This window comes from Salmo trutta, chromosome 8 (genome assembly GCF_901001165.1).
Source record: "Salmo trutta chromosome 8, fSalTru1.1, whole genome shotgun sequence".
In the NCBI taxonomy this organism is placed as follows: domain Eukaryota; kingdom Metazoa; phylum Chordata; class Actinopteri; order Salmoniformes; family Salmonidae; genus Salmo; species Salmo trutta.
Window position 1 is genome coordinate 42683011 of NC_042964.1, and position 22719 is coordinate 42705729.

General features: G+C 44.5%; 1 protein-coding gene and 1 long non-coding RNA gene across 2 annotated transcripts in view; one reads left to right on the top strand and one right to left on the bottom strand.

Annotated features, from left to right (window-relative positions):
• The window catches only part of LOC115199004 (membrane-associated guanylate kinase, WW and PDZ domain-containing protein 2), a gene marked incomplete in the record, with an annotated part of 237189 nt that extends 223603 nt beyond the window's left edge, over nucleotides 1-13586 (bottom strand). The window contains 1 exon segment of the mRNA XM_029761485.1: nucleotides 13114-13586. Within this exon segment, the coding sequence (XP_029617345.1) occupies nucleotides 13114-13411 (298 nt within the window).
• A 65-nt stretch (nucleotides 13587-13651) lies between these two features.
• LOC115199005 (uncharacterized) lies at nucleotides 13652-21881 on the top strand. Its single transcript, XR_003879337.1, has 3 exons — nucleotides 13652-13717; nucleotides 15704-15876; nucleotides 21651-21881. It is a non-coding gene; the product is annotated as an uncharacterized LOC115199005 (long non-coding RNA).
• The last annotated feature ends 838 nt before the right edge of the window (nucleotides 21882-22719 follow it).

Sequence of the window (22719 nt, forward strand, 5' to 3'; positions counted from 1 at the left end):
CAACTTAGTGTATGTAAACTTCTGACCCACTGGAATTGTGATACAGTGAATTATAAGTGAAATAATCTGTCTGTAAACAATTGTTGGAAAAGTTACTTGTGTCATGCCCTAAGTAGGTGTCCTAACCGACTTGCCAAAACTATAGCTTGTTAACAAGAAATTTGTGCAGTGGTTTTAAAACGAGTTTTAATGACTCCAACCTAAGTGTATGTAAACTTCCGACTTCAACTGTATCCAAAGTGATTATACCAGTAATTCTGACCAACTGTGCAACATATGAGTGCCAAACAGACAGGCTGAGCTGCAACACAATTCAACGTCCAGTAGCTCAGACAGGCTGTGCAGTCCTGTCTGTGGATATTGTTACTAGTGGGGGAAAAATGTACCCCCCTGTGTGGGGCGCGCATGCTGGAGAGGGTGTTGCTGAGTCAGGTCCTCCTCCCTATCCTCCTCTCTCCTTCCGATAAAATGCTCTTGACAGGTCAGAGCGCTCGAGGAGAAAAAGACGGAAAGACGGAGTGGTTTTAAAATGAAGCCAGCAAAGTTTATAGATGCCATCTTGCTTGGAGGGTAGTCATGGACATGGTTGCTTGTTGCTGTGCAGAGTGTCAATGCTCCAGGAGTCCATAGAGTCTAGAGCCCATGCCACTCAGATTTAATTCATTTTTCTAGCCAGGGTGCCTAGTGGGCCACAGATGAGGACCACTAACGCCTCGACCTGACCTGGAAATGGCTCCTCGTACCTGCGCCCATCACCTCTCTGGGAGGCCAAGTCTGAATCTTGGGCACTCAGCCAGTCTCTCACTAATCTCAGAACCAAATCTCATGTTCACGCTGGCCTGGCCAGCTACTCAATGTTTCGTCTGTCACGAGAAACTGCTGTCTCACTATGGTGCCATACAGTCCCACTTCCGTACCCACTCGCTGACTAAGACTGGCTGAGAAGCAGAGCCTGGCTGTGAGGGAAAGCAGACTGGTTTGCTGAACCATAGCTTAGCCTCTGGAAAACAGAGCAGGAGTTGATGGGTTTAGTGACAAACATACAATCACCTTTACATAAGAGTACACTGCTAGTGTCAGTCCACTGACTAAGGCTATACCAGAATACAGAGCTGGTTCTGCTGCCTGCCAGTCACACCTCTTTTGTGTCCTTCTCATAGTGAAGATTCATTAGACCGCAGTTGTCTGAGTCTATCCATTCAATTTCAGGGTGTAACTGTCCTATGTTGGGTCCTATCTTGGGTAATGTCCCAATCAGCTGTAGTTGAGATATTCTAATTACATCCTGAGCACAGAGTTGATTGCTGCTGGCAATCTCATCTAATCCTCTTCTAAAGGACCAATGAAGACCTCAGATTCTCAAATTTAGTTCCGGTGTGTGTGTGGACTGCAACAGGAATACTTGGATTACTTACACAGGTCATGAAAAATGTACGGGAAATTGTGGGACCCATTTTCAATGTTTATTGAAAGAAAAATGATACAATGAATATTTTTTTCAACCTGAGACTCATTGGCATTGGCTCATTTTCTGTGAAGAACATGTAAAAGAACATATTTCCATTGAGTGCACACGGTGCACCCCCTACACATTTATATTACATATGTGCTGTTCGTGTCCACTGGACACGAGGATAATAGAAGTGTGGAAAAGTGTGTGTGTAGGTGAAAACAAGTAAAAATTAAACAAAAAGCTTTGCTGTGTGCCTTCACTCTGTCTTAATCCTCCCTGGGCCTGCTGTTTCAACATAGCACTAATAACCTGTCTGTCTCCTTGCCTGTCTGCCTGTCTCCCGCTTTTCTTGTACTCTTTACCCTTTGTAGTGTGTGAAACTACACAATGTCTGGGAACCTGCACAATGTTATTACAATACATTATTTCGATACATTATAAAACAAAAAATTTAAAAAATGTTCCCACCCTCTACCCCAGCCAGGTGCAAATTGGGGGAGGGACACAACAAATAAATAGCTTTGCATGTGTGGCTCTTTACCACAATCAATCAAAATGGCAAAAATTGCCAAAAAAAATCTCTGCTCAGAGGGCCTTAGAAATAATTTTTGCAGAGAGAGAAGCTAGTGTGGAAGGAGAGTCTTCCACTTTGGAAGATTAAGAATTTTCAGAATATGAGGATCATGTCTCTGTCAATTCAGAGTCTGACATTGAGTTGGAAGAAGAGGATGAGATTGACCCTCAGCCAGCCTCAAGATCAGCCCGTCAGCAGCCAGCCCCAGGACCAGCCCGACAGCAACCAGCTCATCAGCAGCCTGCAGGAGGAGAAATATGGATGTCAAAAAATTGAAATTGAATGGTCTTCTTGCCCAAGGAATGAGCCACCCTGCATGGCTGCCAATGTGATGAGGATGCAACCAGGGCCGATACAGATGGTGGTTACTCATGTGCAGGACATAAAGTATTCTTTTGAACTGTTCATCCCAGACACCATCCAGAAAATAATTCTGGACTGCATTAATTTGGGGGGGAAGGTGTGTTTTGGAGAGGTGGAAGGAGATGGACTAAACTCATTTACATGCATACTTTGGGGTTCTTATCCTTGCTGGTGTTTTTAGATCCAATGGGGAATCCACAGAATCCCTGTGGGATGCAGAAACTGGCAGAGAACTTTTCAGTGCAACAATGTCTCTGAAAAACTTCCACACTATTTCCATGATTATCCGCTTCGATAACCGAGACACCAGACCAGCTCGGCGGCAGAGAGACAAGCTAGCTACAATCAGGTCAGTGAAGGACAAGTGAGTGGATCACCTTCCCCTGTTTTACAACCCTGGGCCCAATGTTACTGTTGATGAGCAGCTTATGTCATTTAGGGGCCGCTGCCCCTTCAGGCAGCACATACTGTTTAAACCCGCAAAATATGGAATCAAGATCTGGGCTGCCTGTGATGCTGCTTCATCATATGTGTGGAACTTGCAAGTGCATACGGGGAAGCCAGATGGAGGAGCCCCTGAGAAGAACCAAGGGATGTGGGTTGTCCTGGATGTGACACAGGGACTCCGTCGCCACAACGTCACTTAAGCTGACGATGGTTGGAACAGTACGAAAAAACAAGCCAGAGCTCCCACCTCAGCTATTGAATACACGGAACAGGCCTATCCATTCATCGAGGTTCGTGTTCACAGCCGACACATCCCTAGTGTCCTACTGGCCAAAGAAAGGCAAAAATGTGGTGCTCATGAGTACGCTGCATAGGAATGGAAGAATCTGTGGCCAGGAACATCAAAAACAAGAAATGATAATGGATTACAATGCCACAAAAGGAAGGGTGGAAAATGTAGACAAGCTGGTGACTGGCTACAGCTGCAAAAGAAGAACCCTAAACTGGCCACCACTGATATTCTTCAACATCTTGGACATCTCGGCGTACAGCGCGTTTGTCATCTGGATGGCGTTGAACCCAGACTGGAACAGAGGGAAGCTCCAGAAGAGACGGTTCTTTCTCGAGGAGCTGTGCAAGGCATTGGTAAGACCTCAAATCCAGAGGAGGGAACATATCCCAAGGACCCCAGCTTCTGCAGTCATCATGAGGAGGACTCAGGAGGAGGATGCTGGTGCCCCATCCGCCCGACCCACAGAACTAACAACTCCAATATCGGAAGTAAGTGTGAGTGATGGTGTGTGTGTGTGTGTGTGTGTGTGTGTGTGTGTGTGTGTGTGTGTGTGTGTGTGTGTGTGTGTGTGTGTGTGTGTGCGTCTGACTCTCCTACCTTAGCCTGCTGTAACTACACTACCGTTCAAAGTTTTGGGGTCACTTAGAAATGTCCTTGTTTTTGAAAGAAAAGCACATTTCTTGTCCATTACAATAACATCAAATTGATCAGAAATACATTGTAGACATTGTTAATGTTGTAAATGACTATTGTAGCTGGAAACGGCAGATGTTCTTATGGAATATCTACATAGGCGTACAGAGGCCCATTATCAACAACCACCACTCCTGTGTTCCAATAGCACGTTGTGTTAGCTAATCCTTTTGCAATTATGTTAGCACAGCTGAAAACTGTTGTGCTGATTAAAGCAGCAATAAAACTGGCATTCTTTAGACTAGTTGAGTATCTGGAGTATCAGCATTTGTGGGTTCGATTACAAGCTCAAAATGGCCAGAAACATTGAACTTTCTTATGAAACTTTTTAGTCTATTCTTGTTCTGCGAAATGAAGGCTATTCCATGCGAGAAATTGCCAAGAAACTGAAGATCTCGTACAAGGCTGCGTACTAATCCCTTCACAGAACAGCGCAAACTGGCGCTAACCAGAATAGAAAGGCGACTCCCGGAAGCTGGCCTTCTAGGCAGAGTTCCTCTGTCCAGTGCCTGTGTTCTTTTGCCCATCTTAATCTTATCTTTTTATTGGTCAGTCTGAGATATGGCTTTTTCTTTGCAACTCTGTCTAGAAGTCAAGCATCCCGGAGTCACCTCTTCACTGTTGATGCTGAGACTGGTGTTTTGCGGGTACTATTTAATGAAGCTGCCAGTTGAGGACTTGTGAGGCGTCTGTTTCTCAAACTAGACACTCTAATGTACTTGTCCTCTTGCTCAGTTGTGCACCGGGGCCTCCCACTCCTCTTTCTATTCTGGTTAGGGCCAGTTTGCGCTGTTATGCGAAGGGAGTAGTACACAGCGTTGTACGAGATCTTCAGTTTCTTGGCAATTTCTCGCATGGAATAGCCTTCATTTGTCAGAACAAGAATAGACTGAAGAGTTTCAGAAGAAAGTACTTTGTTTCTGGCCATGTTGAGCCTGTAATCGAACCCACAAATGCTGATGCTCCAGATACTCAACTAGTCTAAAGAACGCCAGTTTTATTGCTGCTTTAATCAGCACAACAGTTTTCAGCTGTGCTAACATAATTGCAAAAGGGGTTTCTAATGATCAATTAGCTTTTTAAAATGATCAACTTGGATTAGCTAACACAACGTTCCATTGGAACACAAGAGTGATGGTTGATGATAATGGGCCTCTGTACTCCTATGTAGATATTCCATAAAAACATGTGACCCCAAACCTTTGAACAGTAGTGTATGTATTCGGGTGTGTGAGTGAGATGTTAGTAAAATTCCTTTACTAAGTGTTTTCATCATTCTTGATTTCAGCCAGTAGCAACAAGAAGAAGCGCTGCGTTGTGTGGGGACCCAAGAAGGACAGGAAGACACAGTACACATGCATCAAGTGCAAGAAATACATTTGCAACACACACAGTAAAACTCTGTCCCTCATGTTTTTTGTAGACCGGCCATAATTTGTGTTCAATGGGGCTCATTTATCATTTCCATAAAATACTGTATATAAAATGTGTCCTTCCAATTTGTTCAGTTCAAAGCAATAAACATCAATAGTGATGAAAACCTTGTATCATTTATATTTGTTCAATATACAGTTGAAGTTGGAAGTTTACATACACTTAGGTTGGAGTCATTACAACTCATTTTTCAACCACTCCACAAATTTCTTGTTAACAAACTATAGTTTTGGCAAGTCGGTTAGGACATCTACTTTGTGCATGACACAAGTCATTTTTCCAACAATTGTTTACAGACAGATTATTTCACTGTATCACAATTCCGGTGGGTCAGAAGTTTACATACACTAAGTTGACTGCCTTTAAACAGCTTGGAAAATTCCAGAAAGTTATGTCATGGCTTTTGAAGCTTCTGATAGGCTAATTGACATAATTGGAGTCAATTGGAGGTGTACCTGTGGGTGTATTTCAAGGCCTACCTTCAAACTCTGTGCCTCTTTGCTTGACATCATGGGAAAATCAAAAGAAATCAGCCAAGACCTCAGAAAAAATATTGTAGACCTCCACAAGTCTGGTTCATCCTTGGGAGCAATTTCCAAACGCTTGAAGGTACCACGTTCATCGGTACAAACAATAGTACGCAAGTATAAACAACAGGGGACCACGTAGCCGTCATAAAGCTCAGGAATAAGACGCCTAGTGATGAACGTACTTTGGTGCGAAAAGTGCAAATCAATCCCAGAACAACAGCAAAGAACCTTGTGAAGATATTGGAGGAAACAGGTACAAAAGTATCTATATCCACAGTAAAACAAGTCCTATATCAACATAACCTGAAAGGCGCTCAGCAAGGAAGAAGCCATTGCTCCAAAACCGCCATAAAAAAGCCAGACTACGGTTTGCAACTGCACATGGGGACAAAGATTGTACTTTTTGTAGAAATGTCCTCTGGTCTGATGAAACAAAATCAAAACTGTTTGGCCATAATGACCATCATTATGTTTGGAGTAATAAGGGGGATGTCACGTCCTGACCAGTATTTAGCTATTATTTGTATTATATTTGGTCAGGGCGTGGCAGAGGTATGTTTGTTTTGTATGGTGGGTTTTTTTTTGTGTGTGGTTTAGAGGGGTGTGTTATGTGTTCCTGGGTTTTGGGTGTATGTTTCTGAATTAGTATGTTCTAGGTTAGTTTTTCTATGTGTAGGTTTGGGTGCTGGACTCTCAATTGGAGGCAGGTGTTTCTAGTTGCCTCTGATTGGGAGTCCTATAAGTAGGTGTGTGTTTGGTTTGTCATTTGTGGGGAGTTACATTTTGCACTGCTAAGTATTATTGCTTTAGCCTGTGAAACTGTCCTTCGTCGTTCTTGTTTTCTGTGTATGCGTCATTATATCTAATTAAAAGATGAGCATCCACATTCCTGCTGCGTATTGGTCCTCCCTTCAACACGGCAATACATGTGACAGAACTCCCCACCTAAACAGGACCAAGCAGCAGAGAAAGGAGCAGCAGGTGGATTATTTGGACTATGATGAGAGATGGACTTGGGAAGAGATTCTGGACGGGGCTGGACCTTGGCACCAGGCTGGAGAATACCGTCGCCCACGGGAAGAGATCGAGGAAGCGAAGGCTGAGAGGCGGCGATATGAGGCCATGAACGCGCGGATGGAGAAGCACGGGAGGCACCCCCAATAATTTTTTTGGGGGGGGCACACGGGTAGATTGGCTAGGCCATGGAAAAGCCATAAGCCAGCTACCCGTGCTTACATGGAGAGACGTATGGAGTGGAGGGCGCCGAAGTTTGGAGAAGTGCGCACGATCTCGCCCATACACTCGCACAGTCCCGTGCGAGCTATTCCAGCCCCTCGCAGATGCCGTGCTAGAGTGGGCATCCAGCCTGGTAGGAGGATGCCTGCGCAGCGCGTCTGGTCGCCAGTACGCCTCCTAGGACCAGGCTACCCTACGCCCGCTCTACGCACGGTAACTATTAAGCCCCTGCACAGCCCAGTTCGCCCTGTACTAGCACCCCGCTCGTACAGGGCTGCTAGTTCCACCCAGCCAGGACGGGTTGTGCAGGAGGTGCGAGCAAGACCACCTGTGCGCCTCCATGGCCCAGTCTTTCCAGTTCCCGCCTCTCGTGCTGACCCGGAAGTGCGTACCTTCAGTCTGGCACGACCAGTATCATCCCCACGCACCAAGCTTCCAGTATGTCAGTCCAGCCTCGAGAGTTCGGAGACTGTGCCACGTCCAGAGTATCCGGCACCAGTGTGCAGTCCAGAGTATCCGGCACCAGTGCGCAGTCCAGAGTATGCGGCACCAGTGTGCAGTCCAGAGTATCCGGCAACAGTGTCTAGTCCGTTACCGAGGGAGACTGCCTGCGACCCGAAACCGAGGGAGCCTGCCTGCGACCCGGAACCGGGGGAGCCTGCCTGCGACCCGGAACCGGGGGAGCCTGCCTGCGACCCGGAACCGGGGGAGTCTGCCTGCGACCCGGAACAGAAGGAGTCTGCCTGCGACCCGGAACCGAAGGAATCTGCCTGCGACCCGGAACCGAAGGAATCTGCCTGCGACCCGGAACGGAAGGGGTCTGCCTGCGACCCGGAAACGAAGGAATCTGCCTGCGACCCGGAACGGAAGGGGTCTGCCTGCGACCCGGAACGGAAGGGGTCTGCCTGCGACCCGGAACGGAAGGGCTCTGCCTGCGACCCGGAATGGAAGGGCTCTGCCTGCGACCCGGAACGGAAGGGCTCTGCCTGCGACCCGGAACGGAAGGGCTCTGCCTGCGACCCGGAACGGAAGGGCTCTGCCTGCGACCCGGAACGGGTCTGCCTGCGACCCGGAACCGAGGGTGTCTGCCTGCGACCCGGAACCGAAGGGGTCTGCCTGCGACCCGGAACCGAGGGGGTCTGCCTGCGACCCGGAACCGAGGGGGTCTGCCTGCGACCCGGAACCGAGGGGGTCTGCCTGCGACCCGGGACCGAGGGAGTCTGCCTGCGACCCGGGACCGAGGGAATCTGCCTGCGACCCGGGACCGAGGGAATCTGCCTGCGACCCAGAACCGGGTGAGTCTGCCTATGACCCGGAACCAAAGGAGTCGATCAGCAACCCGGAACTGAGTAAGTCTGTTGACAATCCGGAGCTAAATATGATTAACTGTGTATCGAATGAGTCTGCCTACAGTGTGGAACGGAAGAGGTCTGCCTATGATCCGGAACGATGGGAGTCTGCCTACGGCCCGAAACTGAGCAAGTCTGTCTGCAGTCTGGAGGGCAGTAAGCCTGAGCCGGAGCCACCTCCAGTTTAGGTGGGTTGGGGAGGGGGGGGGTGTAGCACAGGTGCCGTCGTTGACGACAGCCACCCTCCCTTCCCTCCCTTTAGTTTAGGGGTTTATTTTTTTTGTTGGGTTGTCTTTGTTTAGGTGCATTCAGTGTATGCACCTTTGGGGGGGGGGGGGGGGGGGGGGGAATGTCACGTCCTGACCAGTATTTAGCTATTATTTGTATTATATTTGGTCAGGGCGTGGCAGAGGTATGTTTGTTTTGTATGGTGGGGTTTTTTTTGTGTGTGGTTTAGAGGGGTGTGTTATGTGTTCCTGGGTTTTGGGTGTATGTTTCTGAATTAGTATGTTCTAGGTTAGTTTTTCTATGTGTAGGTTTGGGTGCTGGACTCTCAATTGGAGGCAGGTGTTTCTAGTTGCCTCTGATTGGGAGTCCTATAAGTAGGTGTGTGTTTGGTTTGTCATTTGTGGGGAGTTACATTTTGCACTGCTAAGTATTATTGCTTTAGCCTGTGAAACTGTCCTTCGTCGTTCTTGTTTTCTGTGTATGCGTCATTATATCTAATTAAAAGATGAGCATCCACATTCCTGCTGCGTATTGGTCCTCCCTTCAACACGGCAACACATGTGACAGGGGAGGCTTGCAAGCCGAAGAACACCATTCCAACCGTGAAGCATGGAGGTGGCAGCATCATGTTGTGAGGGTGCTTTGCTGCAGGAGGGTGCACTTCACAAAATAGATGGCATCATGAGGATGGAAAATTATGTGGATATATTGAAGCAACATCTCAAGACATCAGTCAGGAAGTTAAAGCTTGGTCACAAATGGGTCATCCAAATTGACAATGACCACAAGCATACTTCCAAAGTTGTGGCAAAATGGCTAATTAAGGAAAACAAAGTCAAGGTATTGGATTGGCCATCACAAAGCCCTGACCTCAGTCCTATAGAAATTTGGTGGGCAGAACTGAAAAAATGTGTGCGAGCAAGAAGGCCTACAAACCTGACTCAGTTACACCAGCTCTGTCAGGAGAAATGGGCCAAAATTCACCCAACTTATTGTGGAAAGCTTGTGGAAGGCTACCTGAAACATTTGACCCAAGTTAAACAATTTTAAGGCAATGCTACCAAATACTCATTGAGTGTATGGAAACTTCTGACCCACTGGGAATGTGATGAAATAAATAAAAGCTGAAATAAATCATTCTCTCTACTATTATTCTGACATTTCACATTCTTAAAATAAAGTGGTGATCCTAACTGACCTAAGATAGGGAATTTTTACTAGGATTAAATGTCAGGGATTGTGAAAAACTGAGTTTAAATGTATTTGGCTAAGGTGTATGTAAACTTCCGACTTCAACTGTGTGTATATATATATATATGATTGTAATAGATCTTTTTTTGTACAAAAATCACATTTTATTTAAAAAAATGAATAGCGCTTTTATTGATAAATGTGATCTAGCAGAGGTAAATGGCAAATATTAACCATGTTTGCGGTGTATATTGCTTGGAAATGATATGCATACATTTTTACGTAAATTGTTATGGCTGTATTGTTTTAAAAACCCAATAATGTTGTGGGTCCATCAGACCCGCGAACATTGGTTGAATAACAAAAACATGAACACCACACAGGTTAAAGCGCAACGGAAATGGAGCACTCCAGCACGGCTAATCACATAAACTGTGCCCATCACTACTGCAAAACAGAGATGCAGGGCTGTAAACCCATTAAACTGGGATCTAGAACTATTTAATGGCATCAAAGACCACAATGAAGGAGGAAGGAATGTGTAAAGCAATAGTCTGAGGGGGAGGATGTGTTCGAGTTATGACCTTATTGAAGCATCACACCGTTCAACATGAGCTCTATTATTTAAAACACCCTGATCAACCATTGGAGATTAACCAAGTGTGTAAACTTGCCAGCGATACTGCCCTTCAACAGGAAGGTAGAAGAAGAGGCAGAGTGACGCTTTGGCTTCGTTGAGCTATCTAGGACAGGCAAGTCATTGGTTTATTGTGCTAAAATAGGACTTGGAGAAATGTATCTTTGCTTATAGCACTGTCATGGCTGAAAATGATGAGCACTTTGGCTACGTTCAGCGGTGTCCCCAGTTCTCTTGATAAGAGGACTGGCATGTGGCATCAAAACGTTCAAGGTCACTATCAGACTTGTGCCGCTGTGCTGTATATATTACTGTGTAATCTACTCTGAACGGGTAAGACAGTAGCAGTCGGGATAAACTGTCTACCCTGCCAATCTGCATGGGGAATCTCCATATCATGTCATATCAGACCTGACACGCACCGTCTCTCTGGCATACCAAAGCTCTTTGGACTGGAAAGATACCAAGAGCTTCTAAATGGAACAGATTTGAGCCAGCTGAATCATCTTCACTGAAAGATACCAAGAGCTTCTAAATGGAACAGATCTTAGCCAGCTGAATCATCTTCACTGAAACGTGACCTCTCTACAACATAATGTATCAAGAATGCCAATACATTACAAGGTATCATTCATCTGATAAAAGTAATTGAATTAAACTCATTAGTATTTGATAATTTAAAAAGGAGCATATTACTGTCCAATCAAAGTATGTCCACATCTGTAATTAAAAGATTTGCTTTGGTACAAGCAAAACCTGCTTGATAAACAACTACAGCAAGAGAGAGTTATTAAAGTGATCCAAACAAAGCCATGACAAAACTTCCACAGCTTGAGCAATCCGATGGGGACGTGTCTAACAGAGGAAGTGTGAAAATGAGGTTCATATATCTTTCATTTGAGAAAATCCCCTGGGTATGACGTGGAACGGCCTCCCAATCACACAAAGCACACAGCCAAAGACATTGATCCAAAGCTCCTTACAGGGTTATGCTTATTTTTTACCCCAAAGAGGATAGATGACAGATCTCTAACCCAGCCTGAAATGCAAAACATCCCATGTTATTAGCTCAGAGGAGATTAAAAAAAATCTGTAAGGAAGGGCATAGGATAGTCACAATGTACAATGCAAATATAGGTTTTCTTGCAAGTGTTATCTCTCTATAGGCTCTCTATCATAACTACTGTGTGTGTTTAAAACTGCCCATAATCAGAAAGTAGGCCTACATTCAGTAAAACTCCATAGCCTATGCAGTTGAAAGGTTCATAGCAGCATGTTATTTATATGGAGCTGTCTACTGCTCACATTCATGGAGCTAAAGAAGACGCTTTGAACCAATGGCGTCTTGCAGCTGAAACACTTTGTGATGTGTTGCTTTGAGCTTCTTTTGTTTCTTTTTTTATCCATGTACTGTATGTTAATTTCATTTGATCCCTTAGGTTCTCAGGTGGGGTGGGATTGGGATGGGAGGTGAAACTTCATTTTGTTCATGTTTGCTGAAAATAATTATGACTAAATAAAAAAACATTTGATCACAGAAAAAGGTTCATAGCTGCCATCTTCACTTTTATTACAACAATAATGAGTCCAGTTTTCCCACAGGCTACATTCTCCATGCATACTGAGAATGTATGTTTTCTATCATTTATTTAACTAGGTAAGTCAATTAAGAACAAATTCTTATTTTTGATGACGGCCTAGGAACAGTGGATTAACTGCCTTGTTCTACTACAGATTTGGACCTTGTCAGCTCGGGGATTCGATCTAACCATTCGGTTACTAGTCCAACGCTCTAACCACTAGGCTACGCTCCCTTCCAGAAGACTGTTGACCTTGAGGTGCCCAAAACAATACAAGGCTAATCAATGAACGTTGCTGTTCAATAGCCTTGTCTTCTGATATGGTTTACAAATAATACACGGTCACGTAGGCTACATATTGTAATGCATAACTGAATACTGTATCCATAAACATGTAAAAAATTCGCCCATGGCATGGGTGACTTATTTCTCATGCAACCGTAGTCAAACTTCAGTACCTTTTTCCGCTAAATTAATTCAATAAATGTGATACTTATGTAGTAGAATATATGTCCCTGAAAATAAATTATAACATTTAAATGTTCCAACATCAGGACTCACGTTACTAAATCATTAAAGAAAATGCCACACCCACACGCCTGACAATAACATTCCAGAGTGACATTCCACCCTGTCTGACAGCCAGGCCAACGACATAAATCCCAAAACAGGACTCAATGCAGAAAATGTACAAACCTTTCAAAATATATTGCATATTTTACAAGATCATAGATAGCTGCCGACCGCCTCCGGGATATGCAAACTGAATCCGATTACACCTCCTCCTCAAACATAACACACCCCCATTCCAGTCATGACACCAAGTCTGCAACTTAGCAACATGAACTGTACAATAGAGAAATACAAGGAGCTGTGCTACAAAATAACCATCATTTGAATGTAACTTTGTTGCACGTCCGCCCTTTGAACACAATAGATTAGGAAGCAAAAATAAAAGTTTGCGCTCCCTAGCCGCGTCTTCTTTCAATTTAAGATTCATTATTTCAATATTTTGGGGGGAACAATAGAAATACGTGTCAAAGCATTTGTTTAATCAACAGCAGACAAAATAGTGCATAACTGAGTTGTGCAAACAGTTCACTCACCTTGTTTGACACACTTAAGGCGGACAGGGTCTTTGCTGTGTCTGACCACTGCATGTACGTCCCTGATGGTTAGTCCGGCCACTGGCGTTTCATTTACCTCAAGGAGTAGTTCATCTTGGGACAGTCTGCCGCTCTGGCAGGCCACCTTGCCTTGCCTAACCTCCCCAAGATACGGGAACTGTCCATTCTCTGCGCCTCCCTTCAACTCGAACCCAAGCTCCCCTTCCTTATTCCTGCAAAGGACACTCTCATAGACTTTGTTGGTCCAGTGGTTTTTCTTCTTCAGGCTTTTGGACATGGCTGAATAGTGGCTATCCCTTGAGGGCACCCATGCAAGAAATTATCGGTCCTGTCCGCGGGCGTCCCTGGTTTTAGCTTCCCAGCTTGATGTTATGGTGAACAGTTTCAACAAACGCCTGTGGTAGTATCCATGTCAGCACAGGATACACAGCAGCTGTCTCAGCCTGCGTTGCTGTACTGAGCTCGCTATACACACAGTTGCAGCCAACTGACCCGGATGTGATGTCTGTAGGAGGGGAGAAGGCAAGGCTCCCGAATCCGAAGCTTCCCGCAGAAAGGAAAAAATGAAGGAGAGAAATTAACGGTATTTTCCACTGGCATAGCCACACGCATCAGATCAGACTGAACTGGGAAGAAGCAGAAAGCAGCTGCCTCGCCTCCATCTCTCACAGACACAATTTCCGAGTTCTTATAGGCATGGATTTGTTGCCGAAATTCCACAGTTGTAGGATGCAGAGTTGCCTATAGTGAAAGTGGCATTTAAAAAAAAAGGATATTTTCTGTATGCCCATTGTTCTCGTGTTCGATTTTGAAACCTATTTTATGCTGCTACACTTACATATAGCCTACTTGTGTATTCACGATAATATCTACAACAAAAAAATCACCGTAGGCTATTCAGTTCCACAATATGTATTTATTTCATGGTAATTACATTGGTATACGTTTAACAAGTTGAACAGTTGAAATTGTATGCTGTAACAACATTGACCTGCACTGTAATGACACTAACTTAGTTGTTATGTAAATACCTATTTATTTAAGCTTGAATAAAACGAAATGTAATTGCAAACACTTACTGTGGCACAATGGTCCTCCTGTCAGACACTCCTACTGTATGTCAACTATTCACATGGGACTAGTCCTCTAGTATGGCCATAAATGTTTGAATGAGTGGAGGCCTTTTAGTTGATATTACAATTTAAAAGGGTAGGCTACACAGCTACCGTACAGTACAAAGTTAGTTTTATACAATATTCAATACTGTTGTTGCAGATTTTTCCCCAGGCTCCACTCTGTTTATTTAGGTTTTTGGTAAAAGTTTTATTCACTTGTTTACTTATTTGTTTCCCCTAGTACAACATGCTATGGTCAGGCGACTCTTATGCAAACAGTCTCTGATTGCAGTCCAGGATGCTAGCCTACAAGTCCCTGTCACATAACCACACACAACCTCACTTCACAGCACACCTTGGCCTGAATGTTACTGTATATGCTAGAGTTGATATCTGGCCAGACAGAACACATTTCTATACATTCACATACTGGATTCAGATATCAAAATCTGAATCCATGCACTGGAATCTGATGCACCAGCACTGGTCTCTGTGATACTCTTTTTCTTGAATACATTCATTCCTTTGTTTACCCTGAGCATTGATGCAGGGAAAAGACAAATGAAAGACAATCTGAAGCCTTTAAGTGAGACTGCTGCCACCCTCGGTTTCTATTTCTCTCCAAATGAGAACAGATTAACTGTAATTAAATAATGCAGATTATACAGGACTATCCCACGACCATTGTAGATTAGAGTGAAAATGACAGGAAAGTGGATGGAAGTGTAATCTGTGTATATCTGGATGAATGAGGAGATAATCCGATGATGGTGTACATGGCCTGTAGTGGCCACAGAGCCTCATGTCCCTGCTCAGTAAGACAACATGCTCTTCAACTGACACAGTGAGAAGAGCACAATTTAAACACTGTGGTCTAGTATACTGAAATAGATTTGCCCAAAAGTGCAGTCATCTCTCCACATCCTGACAATCACAAGACAATTAAATATTTATTGCTCTTTTTTGCCCAGATTTCCAATGAGATTTTCTTCAAATGAAGCAAATTCCCATTCCTCTAAAATGAGTCTAAAAGGGAGCCAAATGAGTTTAAAAGTTATTATTTCTCCCAGTATAATCCATCTTCAAACAGAAACGTAAGTATTTCATTTAGGAACCACCTTCTCCCAGGAGACATACAGTTTTTAGTTCTATAAGCAGTGTAGTATCTTCAACTCTGTGGGCAATCCACTTTCAACTTTCTCCCTCAAAGCGGCTCAATCTCTCTGATGATAAGTAGGCCAACGCAGAATGCCACTCCGTCTTCATTCAGAATATCCCAATTATTATGTAATAATTATCAAGTCCTTCCTATGGAGGGTCTTTTAGTTCTTTTTACTCAGTAGTTGAATATGCCTTGTAACACAGAAACGTTCATTTAGATAGAAAGCTGTAGGAATCTCTCTAACTCCATTATAATTATGTTTTCTAAGAGTCACTTTTGGTGTCCTTGATAGGTGATGGAAACAATGGTCAGTGGATAGACTCCTCCCCAGCAACCAGAGAAGTGGCCCCCTGCATTCCAGAGGTGGGAGTACCACTGACTCCGGTCAAACTGAGAAAGAGGAGTGTTTTGAAGGCTGGAATTTCGTGGAAGAAGGAGGAGTTCAGGTCATCGTCTACACAATGGGTGAGATGAATGGGACGAGAATAACAGTCTGTGAATAGACTGAGTCAGGGTGACATGAAGGGTGTGCTCTGGTATGGCACATCCAGGACTGGTGGATTTACCTTTATTTAACCAGGTAGGCTAGTTGAGAACAAGTTCTCATTTGCAACTGCGACCTGGCCAAGACAAAGCAAAACAGTTTGACACATACAACAACACAGAGTTACACATGGAATAAACAAACATACAGTCAATAATACAGCAGAAAAAGTCTATATACAGTGTGTGCAAATGAGGTAGGATAAGGGAGGTAAGGCAATAAATAGGCCATGGTGGCGAAGTAATTACAATATAGCAATTAAACACTGGAATGGTAGATGTGCAGTATATATATAAATGTGCAAGTAGAGATATTGGTGCAAAGGAGCAAGATATATAAATAAATACAGTATGGGAATGAGGTGGTTGGATGGGCTATTTACAGATGGGCTATGTACAGGTGCAGGGATCTGTGAGCTGCTCTGACAGCTGGTGCTTAAAGCTAGTGAGGGAGATATGAGTCTCCAGCTTCAGTGATTTTTGCAGTTTGTTCCAGTCATTGGCAGCAGAGAACTGGAAGGAAAGGCGGCCAAAGGAAGAATTGGCTTTGGGAGTGACCAGTGAGATATACCTGCTGGAGCGCGTGCTACGGGTGGGTGCTGCTATGGTGACCAGTGAGCTGAGATAAGGCGGGGCTTTACCTAGCCGAGACTTGTAGATGACCTGGAGCCAGTGGGTTTGGCGACGAGTATGAAGCGAGGGCCAGCCAACGAGAGGGTACAGGTCGCAGTGGTGGGTAGTATATGGGGCTTTGGTGACAAAACGGAAGGCACTGTGATAGACTGCATCCGATTTGTTGAGTAGAGTGTTGGAGGCTATTTTGTAAATGACATCGCCGAAGTCGACGATCGGTAGGATGGTCAGTTTTACGAGGGTATGTTTGGCAGCATGAGTGAAGGATGCTTTGTTGCGAAATAGGAAGCCGATTCTAGATTTAATTTTGGATTGGAGATGCTTAATGTGAGTCTGGAAGGAGAGTTTACAGTCTAACCAGACACCTAGGTATTTGTAGTTGTCCACATATTCTAAGTCAGAACCGTCCAGACTAGTGATGCTGGACGAGCTGACAGGTGCGGGCAGCGATCGGTTGAAGAGCATGCATTTAGTTTTACTTGCATTTAAGAGCAGTTGGAGACCACGGAAGGAGAGCTGTATGGCATTGAAGCTCGTCTGGAGGTTAGTTAACACAGTGTCCAAAGAAGGGCCAGAGGTATACAGAATGGTGTCGTCTGCGTAGAGGTGGATCAGAGAATCACCAGCAGCAAGAGCGACATCATTGATGTATACAGAGAAGAGAGTCAGCCGAGAATTGAACCCTGTGGCACCCCCATAGAGACTGCCAGAGGTCCGGACAACAGGCCCTCCGATTTGACACACTGAACTCTATCAGAGAAGTAGTTGGTGAACCAGGTGAGGCAATCATTTGAGAAACCAAGGCTGTTGAGTCTGCCGATAAGAATGTAGTGATTGACAGAGTCAAAAGCCTTGGCCAGGTTGATGAATACGGCTGCACAGTAATGTCTCTTATCGATGGCGGTTATGATATAGTTTAGGACCTTGAGCGTGGCTGAGGTGCACCCATGACCAGCTCTGAAACCAGATTGCATAGCGGAGAAGGTACGGTGGGATTCGAAATGGTCGGTAATCTGTTTGTTAACTTGGCTTTCGAAGACCTTAGAAAGGCAGAGTAGGATAGATAATCATGTACGCTAATGTTTAAGTGTGAAAGATTGTGCATTAGCCATATCAGAATGTGAAAACATTATAGGCCTTGCAGTATCTTCAGGAACTTTTTAAGTACATACCCATCGCTCTGTTTCGTCGACTGAGTGGTTCACAGTAGGAGGGACACTGGTATGGGAGTTGGCACAATGGGCTTTGGAGTTGAAGGACTGCTGTGGGAACTGTCCACTCTTCCATAATGCACTGCTCCAGATGGGAGCTGCCAATTGGCTCTAACGGTGATGCTGCCTCCAGGACCTCTGTATGCTACGCTGCTACGTGATGTAATGATTATGACAGGGGTAATTTCAAGGCAATTAAAGTCGGTCCAGGAATAAAGCAATGTGGCTGATGGCTCCAATTGTGTTGCTACACAGCATAAAGAGAGAGGTGTGATTGGAGAGGACAATGGCCACTTTGTGCCATCCCTTACAGTGATGCTCATTGTCGCTGCAATGAAGTGTGTAAGTCTTGTTGACGGTGATTTGGCAGCTTGAGTTTTCATCTCTCAATATAAAAAGCGGTGGAGTAATTGAACGGGGCCTGTTTGTTCCAGGCCGTCGGCAGGGCAAGGAGATAATAAACGGGCCGTCTGCGATCCTGCGTTTGCTTCATTTGACGTGTTTTTTTGCCCCGCCATCTGTTCAACCTAGCTAGCTGCCTAATAAAGGGTTTTCTCTCTCTTATGCGCGCCCAAAGGAATTGAATATGCCAAGAGAAGTAGGGTGGCCGAACCGATACAGCTGCCGGCATCCTCTGGTTTTACTGGGGCACAGAATGGCTGTGAAAGAGAAGGAGATTCAAATCTCTCGCCATGTTGACAATTAGCCAGTCCTTGTGTTTGAAATGCGTCAAGGACATGTCACAATGAATGTATTGCTGTTTATTGAGGGGGAAATGGAAGAGGCCTGAAAAACTGAGCTGCATGTTCAGTTCACCAATGAATCAGTCGATACACCACCGTCTCACAATGCTCTCAGATAACAGAACATCTCAGAGTTATATTATTTATACCTTTCAATGAGGGAACTAGCTAGTAGAACCCTGTTTTGATTGATTTCCACAGACTCTAGAGACTGCTTCATATACGAAGCTCTGGTCTTCACAAACTATTTTGTTCCTTCAGCGGAGTCCCTTGCCACACTACCATGTTTTTTTTAGTTGTCTCACGGTACTCAGTGTGCGAATGAGAAACACCACTACTTGTTGTATGGCAAGGACATGAACCAGTCTACCAGCTCTGACAAGCTGCTCCTCTTTAAAACAATGAACGGCAGATGACCTCCCTCCCTCCACCCCCCTTCTCCATTTCCCTCATTCCCCAGCGCTGGGCTAGCGGTGACTGGAGGATATATTTAGGGATTTTACAGTGAGTGATTGAGGCGGAATCACAGCGTAGCAATAGCGACGGGCAGTCACTCTGGAGAGTCCCAGTGAGAAGCACACACTGCTTCAGGACATAAATGAGGACAAGTGTCTCCTCCCTATCGGCTCAGAGATAAGTTCCCCTTCCTTCTCCCAACACTCTAGGCTTTTAACCCCTCTTAGTTACACACACGGGTCAGGTCATCTGAAAACAGAGCCTCCCACTGCTGTATCTAGTGTAGTCCTCTGCTGATTCTATGGTGTGATGAGAGGGAAAGTTCCAGTCATACGGTGTAATCTGTCATGGACTGACGTCACAGGGCCCCTCATCCATCAACGCGGAATGCTGTCTTTATTGCACAATCAACGCCACACCGACGGTTTGATGGACTGGCTTTAACATCATGTCACAAAGCATGTTTGACAAACACGTAGAGACAGATCGAACTGTGACACCTTTCTGCTCTTCTGACATCTCACCGACCATACTCCTTTCACTGATATTATTACCACCTAAAGCTGCTGCTGAAGATGAATACAACAACACTACATCAACAGTGTCAAAGGTCATATCTGAAGCATGGCAACCTCTTTTTTGGCCTTTAGAAGAATGCATGTAGGTTAACCTTATTACACATTTTCCAACATAGGATCTCTCTGTGGCGCTCTGTGATCCGTGACTCATAGGTAAAGCCTGCAACTTCTAACCCTGACATTTCCCCATAGCTTCTATCAGATGTAATTCTAAAGACATGGGAGTATTAGCCCTGTTACAGCAGCCACCTTTAGCTGTTGGCTGTGGATGTTTCATCTCGACCTGGCATAACCCTGTGATGAGGCACAGGCAGATGACAGTCTTGAATCATGCCGTTGAGGGCCGCGTGGTGCAGTGGCAGATGACAGTCTTTAATCATGCCGTTCAGGGCCATGTGGTGCAGTGGCAGAGGCGGAAAGGGCAAGGAATTAAAGCACTTCACCAACGGTGACAGGGAATGATCCAAAGGGTGTCCTTGTTGCGAGGTCGTTAGTTAGCGCCGAGCCCGGGGCGGTGACAGCATCGGCTGGCATTGTCAGCGAGCCCACACTATGAGAGGGAAGGCGGGACCGGCTGAGAAAGGAGGAAACAACAGGCCTAGAACTGGGTTCACATAATATTTGAGCATTTGCTTGAACCCTTCTGGAGTTACAGATGGACGGAGTTTGCACTTTTGGGACTATACAATTGGGTCCAATGCATCAGGCAAGTTCGAACAAGTACAGCATAAAGTATTTTAAATATTTAATTTACTATTTGAACCCAGGTCTATTGAGGGTTGAAAAGGAAGGAGGTTGAGAGGTTAGGAGGGCGGCTCATAGGACCATGCAGGCAGTAGTCCTCATTGTCTGGGTCTGGTTCAAAGGTAGATCTCTCACTTACAGCCCATGGACTGAGCCTGGCTGCTGATGAATGGCTGGATGACCCCAGTCAGATCTCCCAGAGTCCTCTTCTCTGTGTTCCTTTCATACAGCCTAGCCCGCCTAAAGGCTTCCAATGGTCTATTTTCTCCCTGTGTTCCTCTCTCTAGGCCCACAGTACAGTATTACATCACTGTCATACACTATATCTAGGGCCCTGTGTTTTGGACTATCATGTCCAAAACACAGGGCCAGATTTTAACCTTTATTTAAAGCCTTTTCCAAAAAGGAGAATTACACCAAAAATGAAAGGAATTGTCTAAGGATGGTGCTGAAGGATTGGTTCTGGACCATCTGACATCAAAAGAAAAGGGCGCAGTTTGATGAAAAAATCCAGGTCATGTGATTGTCCAAAACATAGGGCCCTAACTATATAGTATCAAACTTAGAAACAAGTAGACATTAATATTACTGGTGGTAGGCCCATGTTTCTTCTCTCCTCCACCTAGTCCCAGAATGAATAACAGACTGAGCACTGAACAAATGACAAGACAACTCGGGTCTGTTCGAAATAAATGAAGTGAGACTATGATAGGCATGTTTTTGCAATAAAAGTAGGTCCGTTTTTATTTGGCAACAGTTGAACAGGCTCATGGTTTTGACAGGTATGATGCTCTTTGACATTCATGATTAGAGTAAAATGGATTAAAGTGGCAATATGTCACTTTTTGGGCGACCAGACCAAATTCACATAGAAATGTGAGTTATAGATCTATCATTCTACTTAAAAGCCTAAGAAGCGGTAGATCTGTTATATGTGCGCTATTTCTATGCTTCCCGTTCAGTACCATTATTGTTTAATTGTGCTATACTTTACACAGGTGTGTGTTGGTCTAGTACCTTGCTGAGGCACTTAACCAGTGACATGATCAACTGAAATGAACCAGACATATGGATTACATTTCAAATGTTGGTAGTAATGAAACTAAGCATAATGGTGTGTGTTTTGCCATTAATAATGAGCTAATTGGAGGGAGAAATGATTAAGAGAACTATCAGACAGAGATAAGACTCACTCTCCTACATTGCATATAGCAAAAATCAGACTAACATCAAACCTATTCTTTAAAAATTCCCTCTTCTTCTTCGTATCCTCTCTAATTAATGAGACTCAGGCCTGATTTTCCCTTCTGCTTCCCCCTTTCCTCCCACAGGTCTTTTGAAGAGGTGATGTGGGCTACGACAGGCGTGACACCTTGCCCCCTTCACCATCTTATCTGTTTTGCGGATGCTTCTCCACCACAACTCTATAATTCATCCCTGAATTCTGATTTATAACAGCTCGCAGCAGTGCATGTCGCTCACTGCTGGTCAATAAATATTTTCTTTGCCGAGATTAGATTGTTTCAGATGACCCAGATATTAAATAATGTTTCTTCTCCCAACCTCGTTTATGGTAGATTTTCTCAGAGAGAGGAGTTGAGAAGGAATGCTCTAGTTCAACAGTGACCCCTGCTGTAGAGACCTTCTTATTCCAGTGTTGAGACTGCAAGTTGACGTTTATTGTCATGAATCTTTCCCTGAGGCAGAACTGAGCGATTTCTGCTAGATGGGCCAGCCGCAAAGTCAAAATTGGTTATATTGTAAAAAATCATCAAAACAAAAATGTAAGGTTATGGTTAAGCATTGGGTTAACAGTGTGGTTAAGGTTAGGTTCAAAATCTGATTTGATGGCTTTGTGGCTGTGCCAGCTAGTGACCACTTTGCAGAGCTGCCTTCAGGGCAAGATTCATGACAACATTTAACACCAACCCGCATTGAGATTCCTACCAGGATGTATTATAACAGGTGACAGGATGTGCTGAAGGACAAAAGGCTATTCTGAAGTCGGAGACAATCCTCCCAAAAGGAGATGTACTTATTTACTTGCTACTGAATTGGCTCCAGTGTGACTTTGTCCATCCATGTCCTTGTCACTGACTGCACTGTAGGGCAGAGTGGGGTAAGTTGAGCCACTCTTGTTTCTAGGATACCATACACAAAATGTATAATTTGACCAAATATTTAGGAAATGATCATTTCATGGAGTCTGTGAAGGAAGAAACCACATAGAAAAGTGCTAAGCAAGTTAGGTCCCAAAACCAGATTTTCACCAAGTCAAATGAATGTATTGTGTTAGAGGTTTCAATATATAATTGCAACATTGTTCTATACATCAGCTGGGGTCTCTGCAAGCTTCAATATGAGGTCCTAAACCTAGCATGAAAGAGCATTCTTGTAGCT